Below are 22,182 nucleotides of genomic sequence, written 5' to 3'. Positions count from 1 at the left end.
TAAAAAGTGCTTTGAGTAGTTGTTAAGACTAGAAAAGCTCTATATTTACAAAAAAAATCATATCTTATACACTACATGTGTTTCGTGTGCAAAATCTTAATTTGTAAGTTGAAAGTAGAAAGTGGCATGAAAAGAAAAGACTCAAGTAAAGTACAAGTACCTCAAATTTGTACAGAAGAACAGTACTTGAGTAAATGTACTCAGTTACATTCCACCACTGGGAGTGAAGCTAAAGTTGAATGGAGCTGTCGAACACAGCTGTCACTAATAACAACACTGATTGCTGCGCTGCATCAACAGCTGGAACACAGTCATAATTCATGTTGATTAGTTCCACCTGTGCTGACAAGTCCAAATTGGGACCGATGGAGAAACAGGAGAGCTGGGATGCAAACAATCAAGATTTATTATCTATTGTTGCTGCAGAACTGTTTAAAGATTAGCATCATTCCCAAAGCTGTCACACCAAGTGCACCACTCTTTTTTTAAATTGCAGTTATTGACTATTTTTGACATCAACATTCTTCAATGCTGTACATTAGTGTTTAAAACGAAATATAAAAACACAGATTTACCTTTATAGTTTAGATATCATATTGTTAACAATTCGCATTTCCATAATTACCAAACTAGACATGCTAAGAATCTTCACCTTTGTATAAAACACCCCATTGTCAGTTTTCCATTCAATTTCTTGTGGAATGAAAATGTACATTCAATGGATTCCTCTGTCTCATTTAAAATGAAATAAAAAATAGTCTTTAAAATTCCCTGCTGTCAAAGTTATTTGGTTTGGGGAAAAAATTCTTAGTAACTGTAGTTTATACTGTAAATACGGCTTACTTCTGTTTCTCTGCATTTATTTCTCTCTCTTTTTATTCTTCAACATGATTTCATTTTAGAAGAAAATTTTGAAAACTAATACTTAACATATAATGGTGATTTTGTACCTACATTTTACCTTTGGTGTGTCCTTTGAGTGTGTGTTTTTTTTTATACAAGCTATTAGTTTACCACACCCTCACATGCATTTTATATTTCTTCAAATTTGTGATATGTATTCATGTGTGTTAAACAAACACACATACACATAAATAAACATAAAAATGGGTGATATTCACCAATCAAACGGCAAATTTCAGTCAAATCCAAGTATGACGAAGCCATGATGCTCTGGAGTTTACTGTTACTACGTAACAGAGGTGTCAAAAATATTCAAAGTAATGTAAGGGGGAAAAAAATGCCATTAAGGACAAAAGCTTAGGCCGCGCCACAAGGGCCTACAGTGCACTTCTAAAGGCCATAATGACTATAATGTTATATTAAAATGTTAATGTTAAAAAATGTGGGATGCACCTGTTTCAGCCACATTTATGCCCAATGAAAATGAACACATTTTTGTACAATGCAAATACATTAACCAACCATATATGTGTACTACTGAGCATTAACATGTGTTTCACGGAGCGGAAGATATGATGACTAGTTGCTTGTAGGTATTGTAATGGTACAAAAAGTCAAACTTCAGAGGCATGTTATCAATAGCCTTTATTGGAATGTAAATGTACATCCAAGCATAGCTGCAGGAATCTGTGAGGGCCATGGATGTAAGATAACAAAACTGGTGAAGAAAATTGGTGTACCCAGGGCAGGCTTAGTAACAATTACCCTTGTATGGTTGTCTATATAGGAGTAACGAGGCTATTTTTAAAATGTAAGTAGAAAGGAGTAGAAAGTACAGATAATTGCGTGAAAATGTAAGGAGTAGAAGTAAAAAGTCTGCTGTAAAATAATTACTCCAGGAAAGTATAGATACCCAAAATTTCTACTTAAGTAAGGTAACGAAGTATTTGTACTTTGTTACTTGACACCTCTGCTACGTATAGGAGGAGAGTCTCTGCCAGTTTAGACAAACTTGTATTCTTCACAGAACCTAATGAAAAACACTGTTGAAAAGAAAAGTTTATTAGTGTAGTATTATTTCAATGAAAAGTTACCAGTTTCCGCGGTGTTGTTACCAGATGATACCATTTTTTATCTGTTTTTGTCCCGAGCGTATTTTCGACCTCCAGAGGAGATGTGAAAGAAAATAATTGGGACCCAATGAGCAAATGTTATAGATTGATTTGTCATTTTTTTCAGAGATCTAGAACCAGGCAACTATGTTTAGAGGAATCACCTTTTTTTGTTACACTTAAATTCACTGACTGAGATTTTGATATCTGTGTGATACATGAGTAATTAAAGGCTAAATCAGAAGGTTCACAGAAGGACTCAGCCAACATGGGGCGAACGCTCTTACTGGGTGAGCTAGAGGCCGCCCCACATACAGCACTTAAAATACTTTGATTTATAGATGAAACATAATCCAGTCTGTGTTGCAAAATACAGGCTTTCTAGACACATTGAGGGTGACATAAAATCAACTCTATTTATTGATATATTATGCCATATGATTAACTAAAGGAGCTATATAACAGACCGAGCCCCAAAGTTTGGTTGAAAAAAATAAAGAATATTACATTTGTTTTGAAACAGCTGGAAGAAGACACTCTCTCTGGTGTGCTACAGTGCCTCCAGTGGTGAACACACACATGTAACTGTTTATCGGTGTTTTAAGCCCCCAACGTCTCACTAGGATAAGGCAATGGTTATGGTTATGGTTATGGTTATGGTTATGGTTAGGTTTAGGGTCAGGGTTAGGTGCCTTGAAGTCAACGGTCACAGCGCTGCCTGTAAGGAGACATTGAGGGCTTAAAACACTATCGAGCCATGTAACTATTCATTAGTAGCCTATGCTACAAACGACAGTACCCACTACAACAAGTGGTTTATCTAAACTATAACATGCAATGGGTTGAAAAGTTTTAAAATGAATGGATCCAATCAGAAGTAAATGTTAAATGATCTGATTCACTAAATGAATACACGAGCTGAAGATGCTTTTGAAAGAAAAATAAGACACCTTGTTGAATTCAACAGAAACATGTTCGGCAAAAATTATGTGTAAAAATGTAACATTGACAAACTGTTATGATTTATTATTCTATGAATTAGGAGGCAAGTCAAACAAGGAATTAAAGGAACACGGCGACTTATTGGGACTTTATCTTATTCACCGTATCCCCCAGAGTTAGATAAGTCCATACATACCCTTCTCATCTCCGTGCGTGTTGTAACTCTGTCTGACGCCCCCACCGGTAGCTTAGCCTAGCACAGATCCTGGAGGTAACCGGCTCCAACTACCTACTGCTCCCAATAAGTGACAAAATAACGCCAACATGTTCGTATTTACATGTTGTGATTAGTAGAGTCACAGCGTGTACAAAAAACAAGGTCACATGAGACACAGCCATCTTCTAACCGTAAACAAACCGGGAACTATATTCTCAGACAGGCTTGCTGCAAAGCAAATCATTCCGCCCAAGTACTATATTCTTCCGCCTGAGAATATAGTTCCCGGTTTGTTTACGGTTAGAAGATGGCTGTGTCTCATGTTAAGTTGTTTTTTGTACACTCTGTGACTCTACAAATCACAACTTGTAAATAGGAACATGTTGGCGTTATTTTGTCACTTATTTGGAGCAGTAGGATTACTGGAACCATTCACCTGCCTGTTCTGTGCTGGCCTGCTGCCGCTGGAGCCGTCAGACAGCCTTACAGCACGCACTGAGATGAGAAGCGTATGCATCGACTTGTCTAACTCTGGGGGTTACGGTGAATAAGCTAAATTCCCAATAAGTCGGCATGTTCCTTTAAAAGTAAACCTATTCTAGTAATTATTCTGGAAATTCTGTGATGTCATTTAATGAAATAATCAATGCTGTAAAGAAACTAACTATATAGGCCTCTATGAGCAGTTTTCCTTGGATTAGGGTGGCATCTAAATCATGGTTGCAGCTGTCGCCGTGGTCCTGCTCCGCGCATGAACTACTACAACTACTATTTCTAGTCACTGATCCATTATCTTTATTGTGACTATAATTGCCACTGTTCATCACACCCCCAACCGGCACCGTCAGACACCACCTACCAAGAGCCTGGGTCTGTCAGAGGTTTCTCCCTAAAAGGGAGTTTTCCTCGCCACTGAATGCTTGCTCTTGGGGGAATTACTGGAATTGTTGGGTCTTTGTAAATTCTAGAGCGTGGTCTAGACCTAATCTATCTGTAAAGTGTCTCGAGATAACTCTTGTTATATTTTGTGTCTGTTTATTTTGGGGATTTTTTTTTTTCATTTTTGCCCCACATGCACTTGAAGACTTAAAGTCTTTTTTCGTTTTGTTTTAGTCTTTGGTTCAGGTTTTTAACTGCATTCCTGTGTTTGTCTAGCTCCTTTTGATCCTGATTTTCATTTGAAAAACAGTTTTCATTCTTGATGAGGAACCAGTTAACAGATAAGTGCAACAGATTTGATATACTAAACCTCGTCATTAGAAGGATTATTCATTTTGTTTTCACTAGCAGAGATTTTAAATCATTCCAAATGCCATACTTAATTTAGGGAGAATTCATCCCATCACAGTTTTTCTTTCAGGAATACTCTTTTTTTTTTTTTACAGTTTTTTTCGATTGCTAAACGACAGTGGGCACAACTGGAGTCACATGTGCAAAACTCAAACTACAGTCTGCACTACCTACAGTCACCTGAGCTATACAGTTCACATCACCTGCAAAACTCATTCAAAGCAACACAACTCTTAACACACATCTCAAACAGTATGCACAGGCCTCACTGAGATAACACACACTGTCACTCAGAACACACTGAGGGTAAAAACACTAGCGTCAAACACCAATACAGAAATTACAAACTTTCTCATCTCTAAAGTTTGAACAATTTGAGTGACTTGACACTACTCAACAGATTATTTAAGGAAAAAATATAGATTGTATAGCATACCAATTTTTACATAAGGTAAACAAGAAGGAATGAAAATCATCAGTTTCTTTCTTCAATAAAATTATTTTGTCGCTAGTAATTTATGGAATTACGGGGGGACAAAAACTAAAGGTACATAACAGTACCAACGAATTGTGTGACTAATCCTGCCTCTCTCCAGCATCATGTGGCAAGTTCTCTTCATCACATTGGATGTCTACATCATCTCTAAATACAAATGAATGTGGTGTTTCTATTGCTGTAGAATAATGAAGTAATGGAGGTGACCTCCATTACTTTCTGAAAAACAGTAAGAACACAGTTTTACTATAGTAAAGATATAGTGTTTTTCACTTTTTTGTATAGCTGTGTATATAACCTCAGACATCTTACCTGGACATATTGGTATCTTTGCTCTTTTACCTGTTTCTCTCAAACAGTACAGTGTATGATAGTTTCATTCTTATTTGGTGTTTGTATACAAAAAAAGACTTTCTGAGCTTTCTCTGTATAAATACCATATATGTTCACTAACTAGTCTAAAACAAGACACCTGCTTAGGCTTTCAGCTAAAATTGCAATCAGCAGTGTTTGATAGGCACCAGACTGAAATCTATTCTGTTTTGAATGTGCGGTTAACAGTTTTGACAGCAGTGTGTTAGCATTTGAACAAAGTGCTGTAAATCTACAGTGTTTTGCACGTTGTGGTTAAAGTCATGGGATAAGTGTGTAGAGTTTTGAAAACTGTGTTCAAGCAATGAAAAACGAACTAGAGTTTGGTCCACATGAACTGCTGCTGTGCAGACTGTAGTTAGAGTTTTGCACATGTGACTCCAGTTGTGCCCACTGTCGTTTAGCAATCGAAAAAAACTGTAAATGAGATTCTACATTGTTTTCCTTCAGCTTTTATATCGAATTAAAATAGACTCTTGACTCAAGTGTCAGCAGGGTTGATGATGAGCATCTTTGTTCATCCAGGGAAGGCTGAGCACATGGCATTTTCTGCGTGTTAACAGGTGGACTCAACCCCCTCACACACACACACACAAAAAAAGCCAATTTGAGTTGATTTCAATGTGTGCCACTAGAGGGCGATCCTGGGCAAATTATACACCCTTTCATTTGGATGTCCTGTGCACGGACTCATTCACATGTGATCACATGTTTGAAAAAGGGGGTCCCAGTTCATTTTCTTCCATTTCACTATCCAGTGCGTATGTAAAGTGAAAGACTATAGATGTAGGCCGTCTGACAACAGTTAGCCTAATACATGTTTTACATTCTAGCTGATCAACTTGTGAAATTCTATGATTGCTTAGAAAATAATAATACGCTTAAGTGCTTTTATTTTGTATTTTATAAATGTTGTGTAATTGAGATTGAAGCTTATGTATGTGTATGTTTGTAATGTGTGTGAGTGTGCTGCTGATTGTATATAGGCCAGAGTCAAAAACGTCCTTTTCTGCACTGTAAGAAATAAATCCGTGAAATAACAGAAAAGGTTCTGGCAGCTTATTACCTGGACTTTGGCCCGTAATTTAAAAAAAAAACAGAAAATGATGTTTGATGTGTGAACATTTTCTCTTACTGTATCAAATTCTGTATCAAAAGTTCCTCAAAAGCGGCTAAAACGTCAGGAAAAAAAAAAAAACTACAAAAATGTCATGAAAAGCGACAAAGTCAAAGAAAAAAGTGACGTGGGAGACTTAATCGCCCAAAACCAATCATATTCTTTTGAGGGGGACAAATCTACCTCTTCTGGTGTGTGTGTGTGTGTGTGTGTGTGTGTGTGTGTGTGTGTGTGTGTGTGTGTGTGTGTGTGTGTGTGTGTGTGTGTGTGTGTGTGTGTTAAATCTGCGCCTATGGGCCAGAGAGAACATGCACTGAGTGGGGATGAAGCAGCTGGACGCAGGCTCGCTGACTCTGAGCACATAGATCTACTGACTGCATGCAACAAGAGTCTTTTTGTCCAAACATGTGCTTATCTTTCCCTGTCACTGCTCTGTCAATTCCCATTCGGGTCGAGGTTACACTCAGATAAGATTATCTTTACGCTGTTTATTAACCCATTCCCCCTCGAATAGGAGGACAAAGGCCCGCGGTATACGCGCCATCAGCGGGCCAACAAGCCATTATTAAAACTCACAATAGCATCTATACCGCATAAATCAGGCTTATATTCATCTGCACTGCATTACCATGACTTACTGCGGTGAGCAACAGGTTCACAAGCTACTACAGTGATTTAATAAAAAAAAATCAAATCATTGCTTAATGAGCTCTTTTATTCGTTATTAGTCGTTAGACTATTATTTATTAATAGTAGTAGGGCTAGCATTATTGTTGTTGTTGATGTTATGTTACTAATGAATTACCATTTATTATCTTTAAAAAAAAATAATAATAATGTATAGGCTAGGTGTCAATATCTCGGTATTTCATCGTAGGAATAAAAGTTATTTTATTGGTTTAATAATCTTTCCAATAACAAGGCTATTATCTATCAAGATATATATTTTTTTCCACCCTCCATTCGTTCAGTGCAGCGCCACGTCTCGATATTTCTGTAACAGATTTGAGTTTAAGAGTTTAAACTTTAAAGGACTTGTGAATGTAGGAGATAGCAATTCAAATCATTCGTTATGTTAAATTGCGATTATGGTTTTACGGCGACGGGGCTGCTTGGCAGCTCTCGTCTTTGGCTGCATGATGAGCTGGAAAAAGTGCCAATCTTTCTGTCATTGATCTCAAGCTGGGTCAGCGCGAGCGGCCGGATTTAACTCTGTCATTTTGCAAAAAAAAATAAATAAGAAAAAAACACCAAGAGATTGAGCAACGGCTGTCAGCTTTGCTCTTTGACAAATCACAAGGTGATTTATTATATTTTATATATTATTTTCAAAAGCTCTTCCTATGATCATTTTAGAAAGACTTTAAAACAAGGCAATAAAACCAATGTATGCCTACACGATCAGGGGGAAATACACCGATATGAATTAGAAATAGAGGGCCATTTGCAGAATTAGAAAGCGTGTGTGTACTGCATCCCCTTCAACTTGAAGAAATACAGGCAAACTTGTGAATCACCTCGCGTTGAAAACCTTTTAAAACCCACAATCTTCCCCCGGTGAGCAAATGGGCAGCAAGGTGCATCTGTTGAAGCCTTTCAAACGCTAACGTGGCCATATTTCACTCTTACAACCTTCTCACATCTCCATAAAATATTACAGCACTCAGAGTGATGACTGGAGCCTGGCGCTTTTTCTCACACACTTTCTCCGTAATAACGCAGTTTATCTCAAAAAAACACTTATTATCTCACTCTTATTAAACCCAGATGTGTCCTTTAAAGTTATTATGATCCACTTCTGTTTTCTCTGAAAATCCATTGACTGCTCTTTTTATCCACTTCTTTCAAATAGGCTGCCTGATGAAAAATATGAAATGATATTAAATGATGGCGATGTTCAAGATGGGGTAAAGTGAGTGAAACCGTAATCTCTTAAGAAAGCATATTACAACACGCGCTGGAATAACTCGGTTTATTTTCCGACCTCATTCTCCAAAGTACCGGGATTCATCGCAAAATAGTGTGCACAGGAAAATAAAAAATAAAAAACACGCTGACTGGCTGAAAAGCCCTTACCGCATATCATATCAAATATATCAACAAAAATAAATTCAAAAATAGTAAAACAAAAAACAATCAAGTAGAATCGGTTTATTTTTCCCCGTGGACTTATCTTTAAAATGTAATCTTCAGTCTGCAACCATTAGGAGTCCGTCCTCAACCCCGGCCGGGTCTCGTTTCTACTTTAATATACTTTCACTGTCTGCGTTACAGCTTATAATGTAAATGTATATTCTTTGTCATTTGTGGAAACAAAGATTTCCACGGTGTGAGACGCATCATTAACAGCAGAGCTAAAGATCTTAATAGAGTGTGGCTGTTGATGCATTCAGGGTCTCCTCCGACACCCTGACTTCCACAATTTCAAAGTCTTTAACACGGCTAAATGAGCAACAATCAAGTGGTTTCAGTCGATGCTGAAAAAGAGTTAGGCCTGTAGTTTCTATATGCTAGCCTATAGCGGAGCTATTTGATTCTGCACAGAAAAGTCGGAAAATTGTAGCATAGGGTGGCCATTTACAACACATTAAATCAGTCAAATATGCTACAAAGGAAGGAAAAACGTGAACAACTTTTATATATCCTAGGCTAGCCTCGGTCTGAAAATTACATTAACTACTAAAAAGACTAAATTAACTTTTCGGTTGTGTACCCGCTCTGAAACGTCACTGTCCGCAAAAGGGAACATATCATCTATCATAGCCTAAATAAATCCAGTCAATCATTAAAACCACCGAGTGGGGTCTTTCATATGCAGTTGAACTGGAAGCTATTATTTCCGACAGCACATCAAGGCAGCACCCGTCCTGCGAAGACGCACGTGTGAAGCAGTGGAGTTCTTGTCTCCTCCAATCAGGGCGCTGTCTCACTCAGCCCCGTCCAATGGGAATAGCGCGCGTGCAGGTGGCTGCGCTATTATCAGCGGGTCCCGCTTCACCCCCAGCCTAGAGCGAGTCAATTTATGGAAAGACAAGTCGACCCCTTAATGGTTCCCATCAAAACCACTAAAAACATCATCAGAGCGGCCGACTTCCGCGAGGATTCCTGTGGCGGACGCATGCAGCCTCCTCCCAGCTGACAGACTCCGACCAAAACAAACCCGCGGAGAGCCATTTCTGGGAGTTTGACCAAGCTCTTCGCTTCCAAATAGAGAAGAGAAGTTCGCTTTTGCTCAAGTTTTTCAACATTCAAGAGTCTGCTTCTTCCTCATCCAGGATACTTTCTCAGAAGGCGGCAGAAGTGGCTTGGCTCCTGAATATCACCAGTCCCGCTCTGCGCCTTTATTTACTCTTATTAGGTTCCTTTTATTTCCCGTTTTTTATACAAGCGAGTTTGGCGGTTCATGTTCACAAATGTTAGCGGTCGGGCAAATGGAGGCTAACCGGCAGAGTGCTTTCGTCCTGGGCAGCACCCCGCTGGCGGCGTTGCACAACATGACCGAGATGAAGACTTCCCTGTTCCCGTATACGCTGCAGCAGAGCCCGGCGGGCTTTAAGGCGCCCCACCTCTCCAGCCTTAACTCCCAGATGGCCGGGGGGACCCCGCACGGAATAAGCGACATCCTTGGGAGACCCATCACCTCGGCTGGACAGCTGCTCTCCGGCTTCCCCAGGATAAACGGCCTGGCCACCACCGCAGCCGCCGCGGCGGCAGCAGCAGCGGGGATGTACTTCACCCCGGCGATGTCGCGGTACCCGAAGCCGCTGGCCGAGCTGCCGGGGAGGGCGCCTATCTTCTGGCCCGGGGTGATGCAGGGTTCTCCCTGGAGGGACCCGCGAGTTCCTTGTCCTTGTAAGTCCCGTCTGACTGGCTCTGTTTGTCCTACACGTTTAGGGGGGGTAGTTTTTGAATTGTTAAATTCCGAAAAAGCCACGGCACATTTGTGGGGTTGTATAATGTTTTTGTAGAGCTAGCCTACTTTGCTTGTCTTGTGATTTTAGACATTATTTCGGCCTGTCACTACGGAGCAAACACACACAGACAAAACAACTACACTATATTTCACACAGCCGTCACAGGTAGGCTAATGTAAAACTATTAGGCTATAATAAATATGAAGGGATACACATTACACTGCATGGTTACCATAAAGGCAGACTACTTTTGAGTAGGCTATCATACTGCAAGTTCCTAATAGAGCATTTCATTCTAATGTGATACTTGGTTGGACTTTTCAACTTTTAAAAATAATAATAAAACTACCATGGTAAATAATTTGGAGCTCAGACACACACACTTGGAGGCTTTTTAGATTTTTTGTTAGGCTCATTTTGAGTTAACTTATGAGCATCACATTTCAAATAGCATGTGGGCATTATCAATAGTTAATTTGTTTTTAATTTGAAGTGAATTCAAAATAAAAGAAGTGAATTGTCTGAACGTCCACTCCGTATAAAACCATAGTTTCTTGTGTTTCTTTTCCCAGCTCAAGCTAATATGATGTTGGATAAGGATGGAAAGAAGAAACACTCCAGACCGACCTTTTCAGGACAGCAGATTTTTGCACTGGAAAAAACCTTCGAGCAGACGAAATACCTGGCCGGCCCAGAGAGAGCCCGCCTGGCTTACTCTTTAGGAATGACCGAGAGTCAAGTCAAGGTAAAAAAAAATAATAAAATGCTTAATTGTTGGCAAATTTGGAAAATATTATTTGGTCGACTTTCTCTTTTTTTGCAATCTGTAGGCTAAAATTCCATTTTGGCTGCATGCAGAGGGAAAGGAAATAAGTTATTTGTAATCGATGACATACAACATGTATTATTCAAAGTATTATTATGGATGTAGTTGCTATTATTATTAATTGTTATTGACTATTATTTGAGTGTATACAGGATGGTTTACACACCTGTTGTGATTAGTTTAATGGAGCGTTTCTGTTCATTACGTGTTCACATGTGGACCTGTTGAGCATCTGTGCGCATCTGTGTCCCCCCCCCCTCAACAGGTTTGGTTTCAGAACAGAAGAACCAAATGGCGGAAGAGACACGCAGCAGAAATGGCCACGGCCAAGAAGAAGCACGACTCCGAGACGGAGAAGATGAAGGAGAGCTCGGATAACGAGGACGACGACGAGTACAACAAACCCCTGGACCCAAACTCAGACGACGAAAAGATCACGAGACTGTTGAAAAAGCACAAGGCCAGCAACCTGGCGCTGATCAGCCCCTGCAGTAACAGCTCGGACACCTTGTGATGCACTCATTATTATTATTTTTTTTAATCCCCTTTCCACCTGACACTGCGAACATGCGACTGGGGGGTGGGGGGGGGGCGGGGGGAGTGGTCGCATTGTGCTCTGACAGAGCAAGAAAAATGCGTAAAAACCGAGTAAGACGCACGGAAGACGCGCTCACCAAAACATGGCCAGAGACGCATTTGGCTGCATCCAAACCACCCCACCACTCACAGACACTGTAAACACGGAGATGAAACTCCTGTCAACAATGGACTTCGACGAGACTGATAATGACAAGTTCATGTCAGGTGAAAGGACAGAAATATTGGGACAGGAAATTGTTTCGGCGACGCAAATCTGTTTTTACGCATCCAACTGGAGTTTTAAACAACAGGTGTAAATGTAAACACATTATGATATATACACACACACACACACACAATCCGGATCAGTGTTGGGCTTATTACTGTGACTTATTCCACAAGTAATGGTGCTTTGCTTTACCCGTGCAGTGTAATTCATGACACTTGTTAACATTATTTCCCGCTACACCTCTGGCCAAGATTAGCAGCCTCCGTCACCTTTACAAGCCAGGATGGCCATTCATTTGACTCTGAACGAGACCGTTGGATGTTCTTTTTAATTGGTTTTCAGCACTCATAATATTTTCATCTGCGGACAAAAAAAAAAGGACATTATTGCCAGTCCTTTTTCATTCTGAAGTGAAGAAAGTGCACCATGTTATAAAATTCAGCCTTTATCCAATTTTGGTTTCAAGAAAAGCAACAGTTTGTTTCGTGCATCTTTGGGAGGTGACTGTAAGCTTTTAGTAGAAGTGATTTATTAGCAGCACAACTCTGATCCGGATCCCAGACGCATGTTTAAAATGGCAGGTGTAAACGGGGCCTGTGACGCTTCTAAAGCTCAGTTTAACCAGGGTATCCACTGTCCTAAAAGGCGAGAGAATGACATTTTTGAGGGTGGGTGGGTGGGGGGACGCAGGTTGGAGATGAATGAATGATTTGTGCTGTAGCCTAAAGATGAACATGTACGTGAGATTGTATATATTTTTTACTGAATAAGTTATGTTGTTTCAACCAGTGGAAACGTGGCAGCCTTTCTCCCTCCGCAGCCCGGACGCGCTTATTGCCTCTCTCAGATATACACTATAGGCTCTCTGCTGCTTGGGTTTTTATTCCTGCAGAGTAATGTCGGCCCCCTTTTTCTCCGCTTTTTACAAATTGTCAATTCAGTACCGGCACACACATGTATAGACGCAAAAAAGAAAAAAAAAGAAGAAAAAAAGAGGCTGTAAATAACCACTGCAGAGGACAGCTTGTTTAACGACATCACGTTTCTTTGGATTACATTTGAGAAAGTTTCTGTTTTACCTCATCACACAGCGGAGCAGAAACGCGCACCATCGTTTGTGTTGGAATTAAAGAGAGTATTATTGCTTCCGGGAAGGTTATAGGAAGAAAAAAAACACTTTGTATTATGAATAAATTATTTAACAAGCATTTCTTTTTTGTTTTATTATGGGTTTTTGGTATAATGTATGGGCTTAATATAAATTAAAGATAAATTCATGACTATCAATAATTGAATTTCATTATTGGCAACGATGACGCCTTTAGAGGATTCATGCTGATTTCTGTTTTAGAAACGTCTAAAGCGCACACTAAAAACTCCTGGGTCAAAAATAACCCATAATGGGTTATTTTTGACCCAACTCCTGGGTTAAAAAGGGACCAACTAATTTCTGGGTTATTTCAACCCAGAAAATTGGGTTATTCTTTTTGACCCAACTTCTGGGATAAATACTTGACCCAAATGTTCAATGTTCAACCCATTTTCTGAGTTGAAATAACCCAGAAATTAGTTGGTCCCTTTTTAACCCAGGAGTTGGGTCAAAATTCAATTAGCCCTATAACCCAGAAAATGGTTACTCTCTGAAAAAATAACCCATCATTTTAACCCAACACAAATGACCCAGAAACTGTGTTGAAGAAATAACCCAGGAGTTTTTAGAGTGCGGGAAACAAGGAACTCATAATAATAATAATAATAATAATAATAATGTCACAATATATGTTATTAAATGAACATATTTTCATTAAACAGTCATTGTTTACTAAAAAGCAAAAGTGAAATTCAAAAGAAGAAATCGTCCACAGGTTGAACTTTTATTTTACAATAAGGCATCCCAACAAGAGCTGAATAATCTAGACAGCATTATTATTAGTATTATTGCAAATAGTTCAAAGGTTAGATATTCGAACATTATTATTATTATTATTATTATTATTATAGGCAGATTTTGATGATTCTTTTTACAAATCAAAACAGAAAATGTCACTCTTTTAATAATGGAATTGGTTTTATTTTGCAGTCATCCGAATTTTTCCCCAACTCCGGATTAATGAACTCGTTTGTGTCTTTCTGCCCAGCAACAGCACCCTAGTTTAGGCCATTATTCACTGATTGAAGAAAATGATCATGTTGGGTGTAATGTGGAGATCCCTGACAGAAGTGCCCCCCCTCTGTCTCCCTGGTGCTACTACACCGTTTCATTCTTCCCTGTATAGTGAGTATGAATGGGAGCTTTCTGCACCGGCTCTTCTGGAGTCAGCCAATCAGACAAGAGCAGTCCTAAAATCCAATCCCACTCAGAAATCTTAAATATAATATGATAAAACCACGTGTGTGATATCACACAATGAGGCTCTGAACGAAGAAAGAGAAAAATAAAAAATATGCAACGATACATTTTAATTGGCCCTTTCTTACAGCTATCCTATTGGATAATATTCCAACAGCACGTGCTTAATGATGGCTTTATATTGACGTTATAGTGCATACGTGTTATTTGTCTTTTAAAAACTGTGCGTTGGTGTGACTTAAGTATCCTTCATATCAGTTTAAGTTATAAAGGTGTTTGTAGAGAGCCCATCTGAAGGTTACTGTTGGAATTCTGAATAGTTCCGAATAGTTTCATTTTCAGGAAGGTTTAGTATCAAATACCGAAATTATGTATATATATATATATATATATATATATATATATATATATATATATATATATATATATATATATATATATATATATATAAACTCAGCAAAAAAAGAAACGTCCCTTTTTTTCAGGTCACTGTATTTTAAAGATACTTTTGTAAAAATCTAAATAACTTTAGAGATCTTCATTGTAAAGGGTTTAAACAATGTTTTCCATGCTTGTTCAATAAACCATAAACGATGAATGAACATGCACCTGTTGAGCGGTCGAAAAGACAGTAACAGTTTGCAGGCGGTAGGCAATTAAGGTCCCAGTTATGAGAAAATGAGGAAAGTAAAGAGACCTTTCTACTGACTCGGAAAAAACACCAAAAGAAAGACGCCCAGGGTCCCTGCTAATCTGCGTGAACGTGCCTTAGGCGTGGTGCAAGGAGGCACGAGGACAGCAGATGTGGCCAGGGCAATACGCTGCAATGTCCCTACTGGGAGACGGCTAAAAGACAGCGCTACAGGGGGACAGGAAGTCACCACGTTTAACAACACCTGCACAGGATCGGTACATCCGAATATCAGGTACAGGATGGCAACAACAACCGCAAGAAGTGGCCAGTCTGGTGCAGTCCATGAGGAGGAGATGCACTGCAGGACTTAATGCAGCTGGTGGCCACACCACATACTGAGGGCTACTTTGGATTTGGAACCCCCCGCCCTTTGTTCAGGGACACATTATTCCATTTCTGTTAGTCACATGTCTGTGAAAATTGTTCAGTTCATGTCTTAGTTGATAGGCTACATCTTTTAATGTTCATACAAATATTTGCATATGTTAAGTTTGCTAAAAATATAAAAGCAGTTGAAAGTGACAGGACTTTTCTTTTTTTGCTGTATATATATATATATATATATATATATATATATATATATATATATATATGGACTTCAGCCTGGATCAAATTGTCCCTTAATATGGCTCACAAATTGCACATTTTACAACATGTTGTGGTAGTACTTTCTTAACTGAGAAAACACGATAATGCACACATAACATCTTACGGGGAATATTAGCCAAAGCGGCGATGCTTACTAAATGTAAATATATCCTAATTAAAGTCGATATTTAGGAACTATAATCCTCTATATAGAATATCATTTTCCGCTACACGGTGGCTGGTAGGAGGCCCATCTTAAGCCAATTAAAGCCGATGTCACAGTGAAGAAAAACGAGCACAGGAAGTGTAATTCTCCTCTGTTGGTATCACTCTATAACAGTGTAATAATATACTATATAATCTAGCGAGGATACACCGAGGATCCCGCGGAAGGCTAATTGATGGAGACCTTCTGACGAAGAGCTCTTATTGTGTAGTAGCCTGGTGAGGTAAAACGAGAGGGAATGAGGACAAACAGCCGTTGAGCTCTAATGGGTTTTTTATTGCTTGAGAAGTGCATCACCTACAGTAGAGGCCCAGGCCGGAAGGGGCTAGAATAAAATCTCTTATCTGCTTTTTTTTTTTTATAAGATGGAGTGAAGAAAAAAAATAATAATTGCGGCTTATATTCCTACAGTATACTCACAATGACCAGCAGGAACAAAAACAAGCAGGCTTTTTTTTTTTTTACAACAAGAAAACAGAAAACAAACCCCAAATCACACAAGACAACATGAATTCTGCAGCAGGCACAAAATCATTTCCATTTGCGATTGTGACTTAGATTTAAAAAAGAAAAGAAAAAGAAAAAAGAATTCCCGTAAGGATCAATGTGACGGCTTCACACAGTCTGAACTCTGTAGTGTAGGCCTAGTAAACGAAATCGATACAAAAAAAAGAACCGCTCTTATCGCCTCTTTAATGCTCTAATTATTTGCAATGAAGGCTACACACACACAAGTCTTCCTGCTCTGCGTTTAGAGTTTCTCCCCATTTCTTTTTTTTTTTTTTTTTTTTACATTACACAATCAATACCTTTACCATCTGACTTAAGTATTTTATAACTCTTACACACTTTTTTTCTGTGTAGGATACTTGGCACCGTAATGCAGTAACAAAAACTGACACAGGAAAAAAATAAAATAAAAGTTTACATTTTAAGATACCCAAGCCTATCTAAAAAATATCACATTCAGAACCATAATATTATAGAAATAAGTTAGAGTAAGAATAACAATGTGAGAGTGCTATATAGGAAACATTATCTTATATACTTGCATGGTCTATGGCACTGCTTAAACAATCCTGGACAGGCAATAAATCACACAACAGTTGGTTTTTCTTTTCTGATTGGCTCCTCTCCCACCGACTCCTCCGAGGTTCCACCGTGGCTGCAGGAACTCCCAGACAGTCGCACTTTCAGCATAAACATTTTGGTAAGAATTATAAATTATCTCTTTAAAAAGAACAGTATATAAAATGAGACTCAATGGATGTGTCAGGCATAGCAGTGTGTTGTGCACACAACAACTCAAAAAAAAACAAAAACAGAAACAAAAAGAAATGTATATATTTATATATAAATTGTTAAAATAAACAGAAAAGTGTCTTATCTATTCCATGAAGGGACCACAAAGTTTGGTCAGAAAAGAGAACGGCACTAAAAACCATGAACAACTCTTATCTTATACTGTCCAATGTACAAATAAACCTAACAATATAAGATATACAACTTTTTTTTTTTTTTTTTGCATTGCACTTTTCTTTTCTTAAAACACCTTAGATACTGTGTGGAAAGTAGCTTCTATACATAGAGGCATACCTAAAAATGGCAAGTACGGTGTCTAAAAGTATGTAGTAGGACTGATTTCAATTAGAGTTTTGGCAACGAGGCTGTGGCATGGAGAAAAAAAAAAAAGAGTCGTCCGTCCGTTCCTTTTCTTCTTCTTCTTTTTTTCCTTTCTTTCTTTTTCTTTCTTCTCTGGGGAATGGGGTTGCATGGCAACAGTGAGGTCAGCGATGTGTGTCTTGTCTGGAGCCCGGGCCCTCGGGTGCCCGTCCACATCTCAACAAGTGTTTTATGGAGAGAAAACGGCTGGGTGCTCATATGGATGTTGGTGTCAGGACAACCGCAACCGGTCAGCACTGCCGAAAAACTTGGTCTAGGTTCTTCAGTGTACGCTTGTGCAAAGTGTGTGTGTGTCTATTTGTGTTTGTTTGCATGCAAATGTGTGTGTGTGTGTGTGTGTGTGTGTGTGTGTGTGTGTGTGTTGGTGTCCGGTTTGTTTCTCCAGTGTTCTCACAGAGGCGCTTCGCGGAATATCTTCTCCCCCCTTTGGCAACACTTCCCTGTTGAGAGAAAAAATGGACATTTTGATTCATACGTACCAAGTAATCATTTCAATCAAAGATAAAAATGAACTGATCCCCCCCCCCTTTCTTTTTTTTCTTTTTAAGTTTAAGCACAAGATGCAGTAAGTTTGTAAGTAAATGTCTTAAAATGACCAAAGCATTTTAAGCAAATCATTTTTCCACTGATGATGAGGTTTTATTTTTGGAATAAAACTCTTGGAACCATTTGTGCAAACTAAGTCATGAAGAATCAAGCAAATCAAAGAAACAAAAGGCAACAAAGGGAAGAATTAGAATGAAGAAAAATTAATATTTACCACGACATCACTGCACCACACAACACTTGTGCTTATTTGCATTAGGTTTACCTGCCCCCGCTGTTATTCGGAAGGACAGGAAGACGGGCTGGCAAGGGGGACAGAGACAAACCACAGTTTAAAAAAACTAAAAAAATATCAAGACTTTATTAATGCTCTCTGAGACAAGTGTATGCTCTTTCCCTCTCTGAGCACCCATGACATGCAGGTTAAACTCACATAGCAGTGCTGTGCATTTTTGGGCCCGTGTGCTAACTACATTGGACATTTTTTTAAACCTAGCCAGCTGTGACTTTAGCAGTAGTGTGCGGCCGGGAGGTGAGCGCCGCCGCAGTATCGGTCAGTGTGCTCAGGTCACCTCACACACACACACTACTGTCTATGTCACACTAAGTATTGATGAAAGACCTGACTTAAGGCGCCTCTCTTTTCACCGCAAGACCTTCTGTCTGACACCGCGGAGACTGGAGCGCCAGTGTTAAACGCTTTCTATACAGTCGGCTGAAGAGAAAAAAACAACTTCTCTCCTACTTTCTTCAGGTTCTTTCTTAAATATAAACATCTTTAAATTAAGGGGTGACGTGGCCCGGTTAGCTCAGTTGGTAGAGCAGGCGCACATATATGGAGGTTTACTCCTCGAAGCAGCGGCCGCGGGTTCGACTCCGACCTGCGGCCCTTTGCTGCATGTCATTCCCCCCTTTCATGTCTTCATCTGTCCTGTATAAATATATAATAAATGCCTAAAATGCCCCCCAAAAAATCTTTAATAAAAAAATGAAATAAAGGGGTGACTGCTGGTGGGGGGAATGTAGTTGCAAGATTGAATATACTGTATTTGTAATATATTTTTGTCCCCTTCTTTTTGTAATTCTTGATCATAAGGATTATGCTTCAAAATGTTCTTCCTGTCCCATCTGGTAAACTAACACTATTGGAAACTACAACTTTAAACTTCAAACTAATGACGGCACTTGGAGACACACGTTCGCAGTACGGTGAATGCAGGTGAAAGCCAGTGCAGTGTACGTAAACCACATCTCATCACATGACATAAGCATCATCAGCGTCATAAAGCTGCGACCCATTAATATCCGGACGTATACAAACAGCTGTTTGCCCCGCTAGATGCACGTGTGTTGAGAGTAGTCCGTCCTTTTCCGTTCTAGGGCCGGACTCACGGGATCAGTTTACAGTGGGCAGTTTCATCAGCACACAGTGAACACACACAGGATGCTGTCGTTACCTTGTGGTCCCCCATGCAGACATTGGGCCCGATGTTATCATACACTATAGACTTCTCTTCATTTTCAGGCTGCAGACACACAAAACAAAAAGAAGAAAAACATTGGGGATGAAAATGGGCTGATCAATATGTTTTAATCGTTATATGAAATGAGGGTTCCACCCACCCACACACACACACACACACACACACAGACAGGCAGGCAGAGGATGCAGAGTCAGCAGCGCTGTGTTGGTGTTTACACAGTACAATCATTACATTACGGCTGTCATGTTTTATGACACATTCATGGACGAGAAATCAATGTAGTAGCTTCATTAAGCACAATTAGCAGGATTATATTGTTGATTTCAAAATAAAAGTCTCCTAGAACAGCACACTGGTGAGATTAAAATATGTCCAAACAGTAGCTTCACACTGCCCCCGCCCCTTCGCCCCTGTGGTTGTCAACAATTTGGACATTAAGATGAATTGCAAGAATGTGCCAGGACAATTAGGGCTGGGTACAGAACAGAACAATACTTTTAGGCACCGACCGAATTGCCTCCATAGTATCGAGTATCAAAAAAAAAAGCCTCGTCATTCATTACCAAATTTGAATACCTAAGGAGTAAATCTCATCAGCGTCAGTGAGCCAATAAGCACGCAGCGTGCTTGTACCAAGATCTAATAATGTCTCTGATTGGCTGTCTAACATAACATGTTGTAGAGGCATGCAGGAAACACACTGCGTTACACACAGAGACGGGGCTCGCGTGTGTGTGTGTGTGTGTTGTTGGGAGGCTTGACTTCAGTGTGCGTCACTGACGTGTGTGTGTGTGTGTGTGTGTGTGTGTGTGTGGGGAGGGGGGTGGGGGGGAGAGAGTTTCAACTGCCAAGTAATGAAGTACTTAGACACTTAGTTAAGAGAATTGTAAGGGCCAGCCATTGTATTAGTACAATTAAGCCTAGTACAGGTAAGTGAATAACAAAGTGAAGAGAAATATTTGTCCCGTTTATGTTTTACGATTGTTTAACGAAACTCTAATGATGCTTGACTTTACAATAAACGGATAAGTCAGGAAACATCACATACATAAATCACAAAGTCCATGCGTTTGTTTTGTTAAATTTAAGTGTTATTACAGATTCTCAGAGAGCCCCAGCACAGCATCTGATTTATGAATAACACAAGCATGCGTTGAGCCGGAGGCACCTTTAGGAACCGCGCACAGTTTGTGCCCAGCGCAAGTGAGGAGAAATGAAAAAGCAGGAGTAATTTACAGAGTGGACATTTGCCTCTGGACCAAGTACTCTCTCACTGTAATCTAAGAGCCTATCTGAGGGAATCAGGTTTCAATATCACTTTCTGCACCCAAAGAAGCGGTTACCCACTCGCACATGAATCTGCAGACTGGAGTATAAATCACACTTGTCTGGTTGAACTAAAGACTTTTTAAACTGCCCCACACACACACACACACACACACACACACACACACACACACACACACACACACACACACACACACACACACACACACACACACACACACACACACACACACACACACACACACACACACACACACACACACACACACACACACACACACACACACACACAGGCTGGTGGGTGCTAGTTGTGAGTCGGTGAGCTGCACTGGCGCTTCGGAAGAAAGAGACAGAGAGCTTGAGAATGAACCATAAAGCCAAATCCAAATTAACTTCAGACCAATCCTGCAGTGGAGCGGGGTCAGCACACGGTGTGCCTCCACCTCACTCTACCTTTCCTAGCAGGCCACGCACCGCCACCTCTCCATTTGTCTGGCAGCCGGGACCCCCGCGCCGCCGCCTCCCAAAGCCGGAGATACATTCATCAAACACACACTTGATAATTTACAAAGGCAGCATAAAATTGTGGATTTTCGGGCTGCATAATCTTTAGACAGATAAACAAATTACCCGGGGCCCTCCGGCAGAGAGGGAGCGCTCGCTCGGCTAAACATTCATTACCGGCGCTCCCGGAGCTGGTGCCGCGCCGCGCAGCCAGCGGGCAACCTTTGGCGTGTTAGGGCTCGGCAAGCAGAAAATAACATGATGGCGAGTTAACCGACCGTGCCATGATAGATGACGCCACACGCCGGGCTGTTTACGGGCCTATGTCTCAACAATCTGTAATGCTCGGAGCCAGAGAGTGTGTGCTCAGTGAATCATCAGCCAATCTGCGAACACACTAACTGTTCCACTCTGTCCCTGCAATACGTACGAGCAATTAGCCGGCGCTTCCGGGGAAGAAAAGCAAACAACAACCCAGCTGTGTATGTGTGTGTGAATCCCTTTTATACATAATTCTGACAAATTAAGTGGGTGAAATAAACTGGGTGTTATACGGCCTTTGTTTTTCGCCAGTGTAATACAGTGATCAGAGCTGTTGTTCTCGTGTGGCTTCAGTCAGTAAAGAAGAAAGATCAGGAAGGAATTTCTCATTTGTGGTGGACAAAAGAAAGCCAAACTTCCCGAGCAACCCCCTGCTGTGGGCTGTACCTGTACCACACACACACACACACACACACACACACACACACACACACACACACACACACACACACACACACACACACACACACACACACACACACACACACACACACACACACAC

General features: G+C 40.1%; 2 protein-coding genes across 4 annotated transcripts in view; one reads left to right on the top strand and one right to left on the bottom strand.

Moving 5' to 3' along the window:
* Positions 1 to 6,693: 6,693 nt before the first annotated feature.
* Positions 6,694 to 22,182, bottom strand: part of LOC120547882 (inositol polyphosphate-5-phosphatase A) — a 182,723-nt gene continuing 167,234 nt past the window's right edge. The window contains exons 14-17 of one of the 3 annotated variants that reach the window (XR_005637113.1): positions 19,542 to 19,610; positions 18,350 to 18,386; positions 17,859 to 17,978; positions 6,694 to 6,726 (exon numbers count right to left, since the gene is read on the bottom strand). Coding sequence is in view for 2 of the 3 variants with exons in the window: in XM_039783659.1 (XP_039639593.1) it covers positions 17,929 to 17,978; positions 18,350 to 18,386; positions 19,542 to 19,610 (156 nt within the window). In the remaining variant the exon portion in view is untranslated. Of the gene's footprint in view, positions 6,727 to 16,110; positions 17,979 to 18,298; positions 18,387 to 19,541; positions 19,611 to 22,182 lie in introns of those variants that run through there. The other 2 variants (XM_039783660.1, XM_039783659.1) reach the window with 2 other exon arrangements.
* nkx6.2 (NK6 homeobox 2) lies at positions 9,863 to 11,910 on the top strand. Its single transcript, XM_039783661.1, has 3 exons — positions 9,863 to 10,301; positions 10,936 to 11,108; positions 11,455 to 11,910. The coding sequence occupies exons 1-3, from the start codon at positions 9,863 to 9,865 to the stop codon at positions 11,701 to 11,703; spliced, it is 861 nt and encodes a 286-aa protein (XP_039639595.1). The 3' UTR covers positions 11,704 to 11,910.

This window comes from Perca fluviatilis, chromosome 19 (assembly GCF_010015445.1).
Source record: "Perca fluviatilis chromosome 19, GENO_Pfluv_1.0, whole genome shotgun sequence".
Classification (NCBI taxonomy): domain Eukaryota; kingdom Metazoa; phylum Chordata; class Actinopteri; order Perciformes; family Percidae; genus Perca; species Perca fluviatilis.
The sequence above is the reverse complement of the archived record's forward strand: the minus strand, read 5'-3'. Positions and strand labels throughout refer to the sequence as shown.

What these genes read in the sequence shown, in the direction of transcription:
- nkx6.2 (XM_039783661.1), top strand. Translation starts at nt 9,863, where the DNA reads ATGTTAGCGGTCGGGCAAATGGAGGCTAACCGGCAGAGTGCTTTCGTC. An exon ending in CCCGCGAGTTCCTTGTCCTT is followed by an intron (nt 10,302 to 10,935) that starts GTAAGTCCCGTC and finishes TTCTTTTCCCAG; the next exon opens with CTCAAGCTAATATGATGTTG. An exon ending in TGACCGAGAGTCAAGTCAAG is followed by an intron (nt 11,109 to 11,454) that starts GTAAAAAAAAAT and finishes CCCCCTCAACAG; the next exon opens with GTTTGGTTTCAGAACAGAAG.